Source organism: Lynx rufus, unplaced genomic scaffold (assembly GCF_022079265.1).
Source record: "Lynx rufus isolate CCGP_SWC_20201006 ecotype Redwood Valley unplaced genomic scaffold, mLynRuf1.p SCAF_6, whole genome shotgun sequence".
NCBI lineage: Eukaryota > Metazoa > Chordata > Mammalia > Carnivora > Felidae > Lynx > Lynx rufus.
The window spans coordinates 65,826,839-65,844,199 of record NW_025814878.1 but is presented as its reverse complement, the minus strand read 5'-3'; the positions used below and the strand labels follow the sequence as shown (position 1 = coordinate 65,844,199).

Sequence of the window (17,361 nt, the reverse complement as noted above, 5' to 3'; positions counted from 1 at the left end):
ACCCAAGAAGCAGCAGAAAACTTAGTCTGATTACCATAGATAAGAGTAGAAATGTGATTAAAAATGCAGCTTTAAAAAAGTACTTGGGGGGCGCCTGGGTGGCGCAGTCGGTTAAGCGTCCGACTTCAGCCAGGTCACGATCTCGCGGTCCGTGAGTTCGAGCCCCGCGTCAGGCTCTGGGCTGATGGCTCAGAGCCTGGAGCCTGTTTCCGATTCTGTGTCTCCCTCTCTCTCTGCCCCTCCCCCGTTCATGCTCTGTCTCTCTCTGTCCCAAAAATAAATAAACGTTGAAAAAAAAAAATTAAAAAAAAATAAAATAAAATAAAAAAATAAAAAAATAAATAAAAAAAAAATTAAAAAGTACTTGGGCCAAATCATTAACTCTGTCCCATATTTTAACAATGAAAAAAACATAGTTCCATTGTTATTTAAACTAGTGTAAAGCATAGAACAAAATGGAAAGCTAGATTTGTTTTATGAAACAAACACAACCTGAATACCAAAACCATATAAATATAAATGAGAGAGGGAGAGAAAGATACAGTACATAGATCAATCTCACTTATAAATATAGATTCAAAAATTCTTAATAACATTACTTAGAAAGATACAGCACTTATCAAAAGAATAATACAGTGTGATTATGTGGAGTTTGATCCAGGAATGGAAGATGGTTCCATAATTTGATATACTAACACATTAAAGGAGAAAACGGGGTGCCTGATCCCAGTGTTGTGGGATCGAGATTCTGTCTCTCTTTCCCACTGCCCCTCTCCCCTGCTTGCACTCTCTTATAAACAAATAAATAAATAAACAAACAAACCCAACCAACCACATGGTTACCAGTTGCTGAAAAGGCAGTGATTTTTAATTAAAAAATAAAAAATCCCAGAAAATATGAGAGGGCAGTTCTTATCTCTTGATGATAGTTCATCATGCATTGGATCACCATGCTTTGCTCTGTCAGTGCATCAGCCCATTGAAAATGTTGTCTAAGCAGCTACCTGTGAGGAGTATGGGGGCCATTAAGTGACGCTTTATCACTTACGAACAGATGTATTACAGGAACGGATGGAATCCTTAACAGCTAGTTAAGTTGCTTGAAGTATTTTGGTTCTTCTTGCTAGTGGACTTAAAAAAAAAAAAAAGTTTATTTATTTATTTTTGAGAGAGAGAGCGAGAGAGAGAGAGAGCATGTGTGCACAAGAAGGGGAGGGGCAGAGAGAGAGGCGGGCAGAGGATACAAAGCAGACTCCAGGCTCTGAGCTGTCAGCACAGAGCCTGATGCGGGGCTCGAACCCACAAACCAGAGATCATGACCTGAGCAGAAGTCAGATGCTTAAGTGACTGAGCCACCCAAGCACCCCAGGAAGGATCATTTAATGGGACAATTCCTGTACCCTACTGCCCTTGTGTGATTGGACTGTTGATCCTCAGCATAGGAGTTTTACTTCTGCTTCTGTTACATTTTGTCTTACTAAAATTAGCCTGTTCTTCTGATCTGAGATTGTCTTGGATCCTGATTTTTGTCATCCAAGGAAGTTAGTCTCTCACTGCTTTTTGTCACCTATCATCTCTTTAAGATGTGATAAGTCACTCATCCGAGTAGACAGATGGACAAAATATTTTTCCAACAAGGAAAGAAAGCCTTGAAGGCTTTTTAAACTATCAACTTTTTAAAAATAAAAAGTTTTATTGTCTCAGTCTCCTTTGATCCATGGCAATTTTTCTTTGTCCATTTTCTTCTGAATGTCTTAATGACTTTGTTTGCATTGAATCATAAGCCTGAGAAATGCTTTATTTTTTAATCCAAATCTACACCATTCCAGGCAGTTGAGATTTGGGGAATACTGTCTATAACATGAGGACCCTGGGAGCATCTAAGAAAGTTGGTGGGAGTTTTCTACAATTTAAATCTAGATGAGGGGCCAAGTGGCCAGGACTCTAGCTGCATGTAGTTCTACCAGAAATGAGATTTGTGATCTTGTAAAATCAAAGAACCTCTGTTAGCCTTACTATCCTCATCCAAATTAAACTTTCAAAGACCCTCAAAGACCTGAACGTTATATTGTTTCTAAAATATGTTACTCTTATTTTACCAGCATTGCATCTTTCTTGCCTCCTACCTCTTTTCCTTGCTTCTTTGTTTAATGTTACAGATAATAGAGACAGACATTACTTGCCTCAGTAAAGATTGCATGACCCTGATCGAACTTATGATCTCCTGAAGAAAGGAAGCGTTGTCATTTTGAAGTTATTACATTGATCTAACCTAAATTCTTCTCCCCTAAATGGTTTCCCTTTGTGTGGCTAACATCTGTGTAACAATCTCCAATTAAGATGGTTTGTTTTATTTCTTTGAGCTACTGATTCCTGGTTCCTTCATCCTTGCCTACCCACCCACCCACCCCCACCTCTTCAGAATTTCTAGCCTGTTTATTCCTTTGGGTTCTGCCCCAGGTTTCTGTGTGACTCTGGTTTTAAGCATATCATTGGACAAAGACGGTGTTCCAGGAATGGGTAAGCACAGCACACTTCTCACTTTTTTTTTTTTTTTACTGAGATACAATTGATATATAACATTATATTACTGACAGGTATACAACATAATGATTCGAGATTTGTATGTATTGCCTTCTCACTTTTCAAGCCTGCTCTGTTAGACCAGGCAGCTGCCCTGACAAGGGCCAGGGCTTGTCATTCGTGGGGCAGGTATTGTCAGTCTGAAAGTCCTGCTCTCTACTAAGGAAGATCCAAGATACCTAAAGCACGAGAGAAGAGCTGGGACCCAATGTCTGGATTCTGGCTACAGTAATGAGTGACGAGGGTCGTGGCCCCATGGAGTCTGCAGAAAAGGAGTCTTTTCCAGGTTTCTGTCAGTTGTGGTTCTCAAATGGTCCCCGATCCCCCTCCCTGGGGCTCAGCCCTTCCATAGGATGTCTCTCCAATAAATGCTTCCCTCTGCCTGGGGTTGTTGGGTGAGAAAGGTTAAGCAGCATGTTTGAACACCTGCTAAGAACAAAATCAAGGTGTATTTAAGCCGGCAACCTTTAACTGGGCTCCCTTGTCATTCCCCCTAGTAGGAGATCTTTATCTGAACAGGAATCTTCCTCCTGGAATGCTCTCTGACAGAGCCCTGCCTCTCCAGCTGGGAGTTGGCCTCTTCAGAATGAGTAGCAGGGACTGCTTCATTCTGCACACCCTTCATGATCACCTGTGAGTGTAATTTATGGGTCGCCTGCCAGAACAGGACTCTCTCTACCATTTCCATGCAGCAGTTCTGCTGGAAGTTGGGTCCTGCCCAGAACAAAGCAGCTGACCTGCCAGAACAAAGCAGCACTCCAGACCGGAGCCCCAGAATCGCTGACAGTAAGGCCACTTTTTTGTGGTTATGGCCTGGTAACATCACAAGGCCCTTGGCTGTTTACTTCCCTGGAAGTGGCTGAGTCTCTGTCTTATCCTAGGTAGAGCAATGGAAATGTGCATTCCCTGCAGGGTCCTGTGCCCTCTTACTCCTGGTCTCAGATGGCCTATCCTGATAGCAGGGCAGGGTGGAGGAACTGGGACCTTTAAAGGGCCCAAGGCAGGGGTTCATAACCTCTGGATGCATATTAGAATCACCTGGAATTTTTTTTTTTTTTTAAAAACCCTCATATTCATATCATCCCCACCCTACCCAATCCTCTGGGGGTAAATTTTGGGTTTGTTTTTAAGATTTCAAGTGATTCTTATGTGCAACCAAGCTTGAAAACCAGTGGTTTACATCAGTGGCTCTCAAAATGTCATCCTCAAGGAACAGTATCTACCTCTCCTGGGAACTTGTTAGAAATGCATACTTTTAATGCAAATTCTCCACTCCAGACCTACTGAATCAGAAAGTCTGGAAGGAGGCCCAGTACTGCTGCCCAGCAAAGTTTGAGAACAACTGGTTCAAGGTATAATATTAATATAGAAAGCAGGATAGTTATCATGTGACCTATTGATATAACTATGCAAAAGCATCAGTAGAAAACATGCACTGAAAAAGATTGGATGAAAATGACAATAGCTGTAAAAAATGATAATAGTTGTATTGGATGGTAGAATTACAAATTATTTGCTTTTATTTTCAAAATTTTTAGTAATGTCATTATATTGCTCACATATTCTTTTAAGAAACAGGAACTGGGTTGTGGCAGTGCAGTATTTTAGTGTTTTGTACTGACAGGTGGGGTTGAGAGCATCACGAAGAATGTGGCAAGAGGAATGATGCTTGTTTGGACAGGCCCAACATGGCAGATTTCACTTGAGGGCCTATAGCTTCCCTGGAGAGAATTATTCTAGGTCCTCTTCATCTCATTCTATGGGTCTCAGCCTGGGTCACTCATTAGAATCACCTGGGGAGGGGTGCCCAGGTGGCTCAGTCAGTTGAGCATCCAACTTCAGCTCAGCTCATGATCTCACAGTTTGTGGGTTCGAGCCCCACGTCGGGCTCTGTGCTGACAGCTCAAAGCCTGGAGCCTGCTTTGGATTCTGTATCTCCCTCTCTCTCTGCTCCTCCACTGCTTGCACTCTGTCTCTCTCTGTCTCTCAAAAATGAATAAACATTAAAAAAGAAAAGAAAGAAAGAAAGAATCACCTGGGGAGGGTCTATTGTTAATAGATGCCTGGGCCCCACCACAAGTTGAGCCAGAAATGCTGGAGACAGGGCTCAGGCATCAATATAGATGGACAGAAGAGCAGACCAACCTGCCCAAGTGATTTGGATGTACAGTGAGAGTAGAAAACCTCTCTCCTCATCCTTGAGATTTAAAGAAACCAGGTTATATCCAGAGGTCATCATCTGGGCGTCTTGGGAGCTTCCTAACACTGAGACATGGAACCCTTCTGCTAGAAGAGAGCATTACCCACCTCACCCCCCAGCAAGCAGGCGGCAAGTAGAATGGTGGGTCAGAACTTGGGGGCCAGAGTCAGATGGCTTAGGGGTGAAACCAGACTCTAATTACTTGCTGTATGACATAGAAAAGGTGACAGGGTCCCTCCATGCCTCAGTTTCATCACCTGTAAAATGGAAATTCCTCATCTTAATAGTGCCTACCTCATAGAGTCATGGGCCGGGGGGGGGGGGGGTGGGGATTAAATGAGCTAATACAGGTAAAAGTCTTAAGATAGTGCCTGTCATGTAAGTATCATGAATGTTAGCTGCTGCTAAATGTTAGCTGCTGCTGTCTCTTGCTCATGTCCTTATTATTAGTGGTCTTCCTAATCCCTCTAGGGCCTGGGTTGAGTTGAGTTGAACAGGTTATTGAACTGGGGTAGGTCCCAGGACAAATGGAGGCTTCAGAAATTTCTTTGTCTTATTCATAGTTCACAGTCTTTTCTCCTTTTCCATTTCTTTCATTGGCCATTCCTAGGGGCATGAAAATGATGGCAGTTGCATCCTTGAGTCTAAATCATTCAGATACCCCTCTAAGGGTCAGTTATTATTTGCCCCCTCACACTTAAGGGGATTGCAGCCTTCCCCATTTGTCAGGCTTGACCTTGGGGTATCCCTGCTGGGAGCAGCCACTTCCCGGATTGGCTCTACTTTTGTTGCTTTTCACAATAGAATGTTCTAGAAAACAATTACATATCTGCTTCTTTCTCTCCACCTTTGGGTGGTGGTGGTGGTGGTATGGTGTGTGTGTGTGTATGTGTGTGTTTAAGGGAGTTGGTCTTGTGTTAGGAAACCCAGGGAACGGGAGTGGACAGCTTCAGGTTCGGTGGAAAACTGATTCCTATTGCCTTTGATGCTGCTGTACTTTTACCTGGTGCTAGAAAGGGAGCCAGACATGTGAGGAGGACATTCACCCTTCTCAGAGAAGTCCTCATGTCACTGTTGCACCTGCTTAAGTACTAATGAAACCCCCAGTTGTTTACACTTCCCCTGAGGGGCTGAGACATCCAAGAACCTAGAGCACCCCTAGGCTCTCCATTTCTTTGAGGCCAAGCCTGGAATTGGAATTTGCTCCCATGTCCCTGGTAGCCTCAGCCTGCCTGTGCTTGAGGAACACTGGCTTCTCTTTGACATGGCCCTGTACCATCCCAGAAGCAACTTGCTTCCTCGTCATGGAAGGCACAGTCCTGACCTCAGGGAGATTATAGCCTGGTTGGAAGAAAATGCCAGTGCCCAGGGTGACATTCAAAACAGAATGTGCTGGTTTCCTAGGAGGAAGCTGAGGCACTGTGGGAGCAGAGAAGACAAGACCAGGAATGTTTCTTGCTGAGTCAAAGAAGGCAAAGTTTGGAGAAGGGCATTGCCAGGAAAGAAGGCCCATCCAGCAGAAACACAGAGACCGGAAACTGTGGGCTGTATTTCAAAGATGGAAGTGGACATGTGGATCAGGACTGGCCAGTAGGAAATGACCCTTCAGCTAGGGGCCCATTTGGCCATCCAAGTGATCTGATTTCCAACCCTTCACCCAAGTCTGTTTGCCATTGAAAATATCTCACTGGTCTTTGTTAAGGCAGAGGTGCAAAGGTGTCAAGGAGGAGAGGGAACAATTGGGGTGTCTTCAGGGGCGAGGGCTCAGGACAGCTGGAAGGGAAAAAAAACCCTGTCTTCGATGGTGGATGTTACTCTTATTTCAAGCATAATGGGGTGGATAGTGCAGGCTATTCCTGTTTTATAATTTTTTAAATGTGTGTTTATTTATTTTGAGAGAGCGAAAGCAGGGGAGGGGTAGAGAGAGAAGGAGAGAGAGAATTTCAAGCAGGCTCTGCACCCCCCAAATGGGGGCCTGATCGCATGAACTGTGAGATCATGACCTGAACCAAAATCAAGAGTCAGACACTTAACCAACTGAGCCAACCAGGCACCCCAGCCTCTTCCTATATTATAGGTGAGAAAATGGGCTCAGGAGAGTGTTGTGGACAAAGTCCCATAGGGGTGATTAGTCAGAGCTGGGATTTGAACTGGGCACGTCAGGCTCCGTTGCCTCCAGCCTGTCCTTTCTGCAGAGAGAGGATTCTCTGTTGACTTTGGATGCCAGTCCAAGGCATCTTGTTAGTAATTTATAGTTTCTAAAGCACCTTCCCAGGTATGACCTGGTTTGAACCACAGCACCATTTCCTTCTGTCTTCTGCTTATTTGTGTTCACTTGGGCAAACCCTTTTGCCTCCTTGTGCCTCAGCTTCCAACCAGCCACATCTGGTTCCTGACGAGGATGTTCCTCAGGCTTCCCTCATCTGACACCCTGAGATTCCTTGTCCTTTGTCCTCTCTTCCAGGCTCTCTCCAGCAAACTCTCCTCATCATGGTTTATGTTTTCAGTTGCTCAGAAGCACTTGTGTCCTACCGTCCTGTCAGCCTTCCTCACAGCACACACATCCGTCTCCTCGCGAAAGTAACAAACTTTCTGTGTGTCATAATGCCTAGAAACTTGGTGAAGGTCATTTTCTGATGTCCTTAACAAGGACACGTGATGACAGATGGAGCCTGGGACCAGGCCCAGTGAGTGGAACCTGCTTATTTTGCTCCATCTGATCAGCTGTGGACTTTCATGGAAAGAATCAAGGTTAAGCAGTGTGCACTGAGACAGTTGCTAGCCAAGGAAGGTCACTCCATCTCTTCTCAGACATTGGCTTTTTATGAAGGCTTTTTATAGCCCACTTTGTTGGGAGTAACTTTTTTCTTAATTAAGAATTCTAATTTTAAAGTGAGCTCTGACCTCTTTCTTTACAGAATCATTCTAGTGCTTTGATTGCATTTCATGTGTAGAAATTAAGATCCTTTATTGTCTGCTATCTGTGTTTTCCTCCACGGCTAGTTACCCATGGCAAACTGACACTTTATGGAGATCATAAATGAGTTTATTCCGCTAGAATATCAATAAAGGTCTTTGGAGAATTTTATTGAGGTGTAGAGGGATGTAAGAGACTATTTCTCCCTTATTAAGAGACCCATATGAGCCCGTCAGGGTGTGTTTCAGTATGGATGGGAGCCAGTGGCTAAATGATTTTTGAAGCAGGAGGTAGATTTCTTCACAGTGAACTTGAAGGGAAAGGCAAAGGAAATACGATGTCCCCTTTAGAATTTGGAGTTTCGCAAGGTCAGTTCTCTGGATAGAAGTTGATTTACACTGAAGAGTTATTCTGGGTGTTACCCTCCGTGTTATACAGAGGGCTATTGAAGAAACAGTCCTTTCTGTGACCCAATCACAAGGCTAAGAAGCCTACTCAGGTGCACAGGGAGACGTGCACACAAGTGCGTTCTGCAAACCACTGAAAAGAACCTGGATGCCCATCAGTAGGGAATGGGTGAATAATGAATAAATGATCTGGAACTACATGCGACAATATGAGAAGAAATCTCAAGAATATGACATTGGACAAAAATTGCCAAGTGATATTTTAAGAGTTTAATGCTATTTATGTAAGGTTCTAAAATAAGCAAAACAATATTTATTATCTATGGCTATACCCACGTAGCAAAATATGTAATTAAAGGCAAAGGAATGAAAAATACCAAATTTAATTTAATTTAATTTAATTTAAGAATACCAATACCTTGTGGTGCCTGGCTGGCTCAGTCGGTAGAGCATACAACTCTTGATCTTGGGGTTGTGAGTTTAAGCCCCATCTTGGGTGTAGAGATTATTTAAAAATAAAATCTTAAAAAAAAAAAAAGAGTGATTACCTCTGGAGCTGAAGGGAAATGAAATCTGGGAGGGGTTCAAAAGGAACATCTATAATTTCTCTAAGGTTTTCTTAAAGTGACTTGTAGGTATGTACATTTAAAAATATTCATATTTTTGAATGGCTGAAATATTTTGTAATTTTATTTTATTTAAATATTTTTTTTTAATGTTTACTTATTTTTGAGAGAGATAGAGTGGGAGCCGGGGAGGGGCAGAGAGAGAGGGAGACACGGAATACACAGCAGGTTCCAGGCTCCAAGCTGTCAGCACAGAACCCAATGCAGGGCTCAAACTCATGAAATGTGAGATCATGACCTGAGCCGAAGTCAACAGCTTAACGGACTGAGCTACCCAGGCGCCCCTATTTTGTAATTTTAAATTTTGTTTCAAAAGAGGGAGAACCTATTCAGAACAGTCTGGCCAGTAGTTTCAAATTTTAATAATTACTAACCAGATTTTTCTGGGGCTGATTAGCTTGACCTTTTGCTGTTCTTTCATCTTTTGCCCCACCTGATTCATTGTGACCACTTCATCATCCCTGAGTGTTAGCACCAAGGAGAAAATAAGAGAAAACATGAAACTCTTCATTTTCCTATTTGTTTGATGAGTGTGGAGTAGAAATTAAGCACCAAAGGAAATCTTCGCGTTTTTAGCATATTTTATTCATTTATTACAATGCCAATTACAAAGGTTAACAGAGACAAACTTGAATTCTGAGTAAATATATAAGGATCTCCTGCCGAACTGAAGGGGAAGGGGGCTCCGACTGTGTAAAGCTTGCTCTAGGGCCACACCTGCCTCTAGGGAAGTGGTTTTGATATCCTGTTCTGAAATCAGTGTTTCCTTTGCATTAACAGCATGGCCGGACCCCCCTTCATCTTGCTGCCAATAAGGGCCATCTTTCTGTGGTCCAGATCTTGCTGAAGGCTGGCTGTGACCTTGATGTTCAGGATGATGTGAGTAGAAACCACATTCTATTGGGATGGGTTGTTTGGGAGCTTGTCTATCTGGAAATACACAGTATAGTATGTAAGCAGCTAGGCGGGGAAGGTAGAAGATGCTCTCCTAGCACTTTTTAGCTCCATCTTGGTCTCCATGGGGTCCCCACGGGGACCTTCTTCTTGAAGACCTATCCTGGGACCCATTCTCAGTAGCAAGCTATAGTTTGCAAGTTTGGGGTGGTTTTCCCATCATGGTTCATGTGCTATCTAGTATCATCTACGTCTAGAGCCTCAAAGGCATATTGTCTATGTCCTGTCTTGGTGTGAAGGAGCACACCACACACACACACACACACACACACACACACACACACACGAGTGAGTGTGGGCAAGGCCTGTTGGAAATGTGTCATTGACCAAGCTTACTGTTAGAGAAAAAGTGGGGCTTAAAAACTTGACTTTTTCCTCTTCTCACTTTGATTTCTCTTAGGATACGTTTAGTTTAAAAGGACCTGTTCAAATAAAAAATTAACATATAATGGAATCCAAGAAAAAGGAAGCATCCTGAAAGAGTTTCCTCTCATGTTATGCCTTTATTAAGACTCAGTCTCTGGGGCACCTGGGCGGCTCAGTCAGCTGAGAGTGTTCAACTCTTGATCTCAGCTCAGGTCTTGATCTCAGGGTCATTAATTCAAGCCCCCGTTGGGTTCTGCACTGGGCATGAAGCCTACTTAAAAAAAAAAAAAAAGACTTTGAGTTTATTCATTCAGATTGTGTAGACAAAGACTCCAATTGGCTCCTCTGCAGTCAAGTATTCATTCCTGACTCAATCACCAGTGGTGGGGATGAGGTCATGTGGTGCACAGGGTTGCCTATTGGATCTTTGAGGAAGTAGATTCTCTAAGAAGAGGATATAAATAAGATGAAATGAATTGTCCTCCAGTGAGCTATTAGGAAACAGCCTTATGATAATGTAATTGGAAATTATTTTCAGAAACTGTTCCTAATTTCAACTCTAATTTGTGTGGTAGGACTTTAAGAAACAAGAAGTTTTGTGAGGAACAGAGAATCTTACAGAATTTGTACATGTCATAATCTCTTCCTGATTGACCTTTGATAACTGAGGGTATGGGAGTGTTAATCAAATTTTAGCCCCTCAGGTGTGCTAGTAGGGTATAGATTACCAAAGTGCATCTAGTTTTCTGTAGGTATCTTTGTAATGTCCTAAAACTTGGCAAACATATGGTGAGAAGGACAGCATTCACAGAGAAATAACTAAATGTCATTGTTTTATGTACAGGCAGAAGGCTGTCCAGTATCGTTCATAAATCTCTGGTTATATTTGGAATCGTTGGGCCATCAAAAATGTTACTTTCAAAAGATGCTGATTTAACTTTCAGCTGTTGATTTCTACCTTGGGTCATAATACATTTTCCCTACACTGTAACCATGATAACATTCCTGATTCTATCATATCCTTAGATGACAGGAGTGAAAATACAAAGGGAGAGAAGAGATTCTAACCACAGAAAAGGCAGGGCATTGGGATGCTGGTGCAAACATGTTGGGATGCCTCTGGTCTTCTCTTTGCGTAATTGAAGTCCTCACTGGCCATGGTGGCAAGGCTACCATGCCAGGTCCGCCAACTCCTGCCTCAGCTCTTGAGCTCCAAGAATCACTGTGTTCTCATGCAGCAAGAGCCATGCTAACTTCTTAGAACTGTGGGCGTTTATATCAGGCAAGGTAGGAAGTAAAATAGGAGTTTTCACAAGGTAGCTAAGGGGAGACATGTCAGCAAAAGGAAATTCACCTCTACTTTTAGATGGGAACAATGTGTTTCATTTATTGGAATAATGTATTTTCTTGCATCTTCTCCTTGACCTAATCAATCTGTACATTGCTTGTCCCTGATAACTTAAATCAAGACAGACAAACAAAACAGAAACACCAGAACAAAACAGTGTAAAAGCTGCTGGGAATGGAGAAGGTAGAATTCTGAAGTAATGTGTTCACCAGAATATTGTTCACGTCTCTCTTCTACGTATTTACCATGCCTGTTGATTGGCTTTGAAACTTAATGCAAGAATCTGAAGAAGAAAACTATATGTGTTTTTTTAAAGAAGCTGGGATATTAATTATTGGAAATAATCAGTTCAGAAGTTACCTGTCTTGGATGATGGGTAGAAATATAGAATGTTAATATTATGAAGAATTTACTTCTAACTTCATATTCTACAGATACGTTCCTTATGTCACGGTAAGGACTGAGAATTAGTTGAAGAATGACCTCCAGTGGCCTGGAGTGGGATTATTATGAATTTCAACCTGTGGAAACCAGTTCTTTAGAATATGCAACTCCAGGAGAAAATTCCCCTTGGCTTCCTGCCAATCCTGTCAACACACATTGGAGCTCTAATGCCATCTCTGATTGGTCAATGAGCAACCACACGGCCCCTACCTCAGAAATAGCCCAGGACCCTGTGGCCATGATAAAAGCCATGAAGGAAGAAAAAAATAAGAAAAAACAGAGAAGAAAGGCTAGGAAGAACCCTAGAAGATCAGAGAGAGAACAAGAGGTCAGCAATTTGCTTTGCACACCTACGCTGTCTCGGGCTTCCTTGCAACATGTCTGTCTGTGCCTCCTGGGAGGGATTCCTCCTGAAGAGGGACATGTTCCACCTTTGCATGACTCGGGTTTCTTCCATGAGCTTAGCTTTGAAATCTGCCTGCACTGTGCTCATTCTTTTTCACCATGTAGGAGAGAGAACTAAAAGCATTGTGAAACAAATATTGAGACCTCAGAGGTTCCAAACGCCTTAAGTTCCCAAAGTGAGAAACACTGAAGTTAGAATAATTGAGAGCTGGCAGTTCATGCACTTTGCAAACAGGTCAGCATGTTCCAAATCAAAATGCCAAACTGCAAGGTTGCTGACTCTCCGAGTTTCCCACTGCAGTGTTTTTCCTTCTGCTTCTTTGTAGTTAATCATTTGGCAAATACTTTTTGGGCACCTGTAGTGGCCAGGGCACTGTGCTAAAGCACTTAGCTAGATGATGCCATAAAGAGGCAGCTCCAACCCCACAGAGGGACCTGATCTTTTTTAAGGCCTGCACTGGGACTAATTGACTTCATAGGGTGGAACGAGCTTGGAGTAGGTGCAAAGAGCCTTGACAGATTGAATTCTGGCTTGACCATGCTACCCCGAATTAGCTGGTTATCCTAGGCTAGGCACTGAACTGCCCTGAGCCTTAGTTTTTTGTTTTTTGTTTTTTGTTTTTATCAATAAAATGATGCCACTTAGAGTACAGTAGAGAGTCAATAAATATGCATTGAACAAGTAACTGCTGACAAGAGTGTCATATTTTTTCTAGCATCTTTTTTCAAAGTTTCAGAATTTCAGGGTTTATTTATATCATAGAAATAAGGATTATGTCAAAGATGCTGCTTGGGTCTGTTAATAAGTATGTATTGAGGACACATTTTATTGTCTTCTGGGTCCTATTTCACAGAGGAAATGTTCCCACAGTAAATTTTAGAGGAGGAAGGTGATTTCCAGGAAATTGGCCCTATTTCAATTGAGGGTCTCAGGTGCTTTATTGTATTGTGTTCTGGGAAGAGTAGCCTGAGATAGATAGCCCAAGGTGTCCCTTTGCTTATGTATTTCATGTCTCTCTGAGTTTAACTCTCATCTTGGTAACTTTAGGGTAGCTGGGTTTTTAGGCCAGAGAAAGTGTCTTACTCAGTCCTCCAGAATTGTCCCGTGTAGTGTTCCCAAAGCTAATGATAGAGCTAAAGGGCAGCCACTTATGGTGGAAAGGCTGATGTTGGTGCCTTCCCAGCAGTGTTTATCCAACTCATGAGGCCAGGACCCAGGCTGAGTGAGGTCTCAGAGGGGAGTAAAGACGGAGGGGAAGCTATGGCCTGGAGACAGGCAGTGCCTCTAAAAGGTCACTACAGGAGACACCGGTGCCAGTGGCTTAGGACAATTTGTGTTCTCACTGCAACCTCACAGACGTCGTTAGATCTCCTTGAGTCTCGATAATCCACCTGGGAATTTCCAAAGGCTAAACTGAAAGTTAGATTTAGCTTCTTTCACTGAGTTAGAGTTTCGCAAAGGAAAGTCCTCTCCACAGGGAAGCAAAAACAGTAGATTCATGCTGAGAGCAAGTAATAAATAATGGTGATGTTCTGGCTCCAAAGCTGCCTCAATTCGTGATTTAGTGGCAGCTTGTGAAACACAATAAACCATTGACCTGTAGCAAGGCTTAGGTTAGAATGTGCCTTAACCAGCAGAGGCCCTTTGTGCCATGACTCGCATGGAAGAGTGGCCAACACGACCCATGAGTTTGAGGCTTTGTGCATGACAGGGACAGAACCTATTATGCAAAAAGGTTGGTGGAGTGCTGAGTAGAGTGCCAGCAGTCTGTGGGAATATGAAAAGGGCTTGTTGGTGTTTACTCTGGAGGAGTGAGCTGTGGTCTCCTCTTTCTTGCCAAGAACAGAGCACCATCTTTCTCATCAGGTCATAAACTGCACTTGAGGTCCATTTTGGGAAAACTCGTCACCATTCTGATGGGGAAATGCCAGTCTTGGAAATTCTTATAAAGTTAAGACTTGGGCAGTTTCTCATAGTATTACTTGTTTGGACATTAAGTGTACATCATCTGGAAACACTCCTGAAGATGTTTGAGACGGACATTAATGGCTTTACACACCTCCTGCAGCCACTGATCCAGTGGCCACATTCTCTTGTGACTACAAGGCATGCAGAAAGGGTTCTTCTTGAGTGAGGGGTCTGGGAAGATGCATGAGAAGAAAGCCATGTCCAAACCTAATTTATACTGGGAATAAGGATTTAGGATGCCAAGGGGAGGGTTCATGATAGAAATGCTGTGGACAGTGGATAAATCATAATAATGGAGCTGGATGTCCTGACCCATCACTGTGTAAATCCCTTAAATTCTACAACTGAACAGTGAGAAAAGATTATAAGATGTGGACAATCCCATTATTAATATATATTGTTACAGCTTAGACTTTTAATAAATAGCAGTGTTTGCTGTTGCTAAAATTATATGTGTTAAATATAAAAAGTTGGAAAGTATTAAAAATTATGAGGAAGAAAATAAAAATCATTTCCCCTCATGGATTTTTAAACGGAGGGTTTTTTTTTTTAATTTTAAGAAAGTGAATTTGAGTTTTAAATAGCATTAAGTGCTTTTTTATTGTGATAAAATGCATGTAACATAAAATTTACCATTTTAACCATTTTTTACTGTACACTCAGTGGCATTGAGTGCATTCACATTGTTGTACAACCATTACCACCATCCATCTCCAGAATTTATTCTTGGATTAAGTGCTTTTAATGTGCACTGTTGTTGGTTATAGATTCCAGGGTGTTCGGTAAGTAGACTCAGCATTTCATTAAGGCTATTTATAGGTAGCAGTGCGTCCCTCTTTTCAAAATCCCCATGTTTTCTGTCTTATAATAGTCTCTCTTTCCTCTCGGGCTCAGGACAAGGGATGCCACAGGAGGTGCCTTTGCCCCTCTGGTGCTCCACCAGAACATTTTATGTATGCAAAACTCTTACCAACCAAATCCTAGAACCCAAGAAGGGAAGGGAGAGACCTTGGAGGTCATCCATCCCTCAACCCGAGGCGCAGCAAGGTGGCCGGTGTTTCCCAAGGCTATGTAAGACTCACATCTCCTGAACCCCTTGCCCCGTACCCCTTCCTTCCTACGAGAAGTTTTCCACACTGTTCACCTTTCTCCCCATTTCAGTTTGGACCCCAGGCTAGACTTGATTTGTCTCAACTGGACTTCCTGCGTACATGTCAGAGATGAGATTGCTCTTAGAGACTTTAGAACTCTCTCTTATCTTGACCATCTTACCTCCTCTCTAATGCAGTTGGGGCAAGAGTCAAGTTCCCTTTGGTGCCCTGATGGAGAAAGAGAAGGTCGGCAGTCCCAGGCGTCTGATTATAGAAGAAGGGGTCAAATACATCATAAGTCAGTGAGGATGCCGTCATGAAATATCAGAAGAGGCTTCATAGACTTACACAATGACTTACACAGCTTGTAGTCCTGGAGTCCTCAGATGACACAGCATAAACCCCTCCATTGCTCTCGGCCCATAAAGTCAATAAAAAAAAAAAATACGTACCCGTCATCAAATCATGAGTGTTGCTAACTGGCATGGCTGGATAGTCATTCCTCTGAGAGAAAGTGGGGAGTAGAGAACTCAATGGGGAGTAAAGATTGCTGGTTTAATTGTATCACACACACAGTCTAGCTTTTCACAGATGTGACAGTCATATTCCCTCTGAACACTGCCTTTCCTTGGGGTGGCGGGTGAGTGCCTGACCCTCATTCCAAGGTCAGCTCTGGAGCTGTTTTGTGGTTGGTTTGAGATTCCCACTAAGTTTGTGAACAAAAATGCTCCACCTGGCAGGGTGACCAGTCTGTTGCAATCGAGGATGGAGATGTCCTTGTGTCAGAGTAGTGAGTGGTGCAGTGGGGGGTTGGGAGAGCTGACTGCTGTTCCTGCCTACGTGTCACTCTGCAGGGGGATCAGACCGCCTTGCACCGGGCCACAGTGGTGGGGAACACGGAAGTCATCGCGGCGCTCATCCAGGAGGGCTGTGCTCTGGACCGCCAAGACAAGGTGACATGGGGCATATCAGCCTGAGGACCCTGCTTGGGGAACTTGTGATGACTCAATATGTTATCATTGCTGAGTCCTATTTATCGTGAGTTAACATGGTAAATTCAGCCTTTCTTTTGCAAGAGTATCTAATATCCCAATAAATATTAATTTTTTTGATCCTTTACCCTGTTCTGTGGCAGCAGTGGGCAACCACATATGTATAAATGGTAAAGAAAAAAGTCTAGAAATAATGATCTGTGGAGGCTTGGGTGGGGAAAGGGATGTGCCCCGCACTCTATTTCCAATTTTTTTTTTTGAAGGAAAGTGAGCAAGTTAATTTATTTAAACAATATTGGAAGAAAAACAATAAGCAAAATCAATTCTTTAACAAATCCCAATGACATATTGATTTGTTGCTTTTATTTATTTATTTTTGAGAGACAGAGAAAGACAGAGCACACGTGAGGGAGAAGAGAGAGGAGGAGACACAAAATCCGAAGCAGGCTCCAGGCTCTGAGCTGTCAGCACAGAGCCCGCTGCGGGGCTCGAACTCATGAACCGTGAGATATGACCTCAGCCAAAGTCTGACGCTTTACCTACTGAGCCACCCAGGTGCCCCTGATTTGTTGCTTTTAAATTGTTAAACAGCCTTGGGGTGCCTGGGTGGCTCAGTCGGTTAAGCAACCGACTTCGGCTCAGGTCATATCTCACAGTTCGTGAGTTCAAGCCCCACGTCGGGCTCTGTGCTGACATCTCAGAGCCTAGAGCCTGCTTTGGATTCTGTGTCTCCTCTTCTCTCTGCCCCTCTCTCACTTGTGCTCTGTCTTTTCTGTCTCTCAAAAATAAATAAATGTAATAAAAAAATAAATAAATTGTTAAACAGTCTTAAAACATGGAACTTCACAATTAGGTGCAGTTCAGCCTCTGCTTACTTTTTTAGACAACTTTTTATTACATGTAATATATATACAGAAAAATGTGCACATTATACATGTAAAGTTCCATGAGTGTTCACTAACAGAGCACATGTATGTGAGCCCCCAGATCAAGAAGCAGATCACATCAGCACACTGGAGGCCCCCTCAACAGTGCCCCCATCCAGTCACTTTTTACTTT

At 42.9% G+C, this 17,361-nt stretch overlaps 1 protein-coding gene across 1 annotated transcript in view; it reads left to right on the top strand.

The window, feature by feature from the left end:
* ANKRD6 (ankyrin repeat domain 6) overlaps positions 1-17,361 on the top strand; it is an 83,680-nt gene that overhangs the window by 35,754 nt on the left and 30,565 nt on the right. The window contains exons 2-3 of the mRNA XM_047103260.1: positions 9,514-9,612; positions 16,165-16,263. Coding sequence (XP_046959216.1) covers positions 9,514-9,612; positions 16,165-16,263 — 198 coding nt within the window. The remainder of the gene's footprint in view (positions 1-9,513; positions 9,613-16,164; positions 16,264-17,361) is intronic.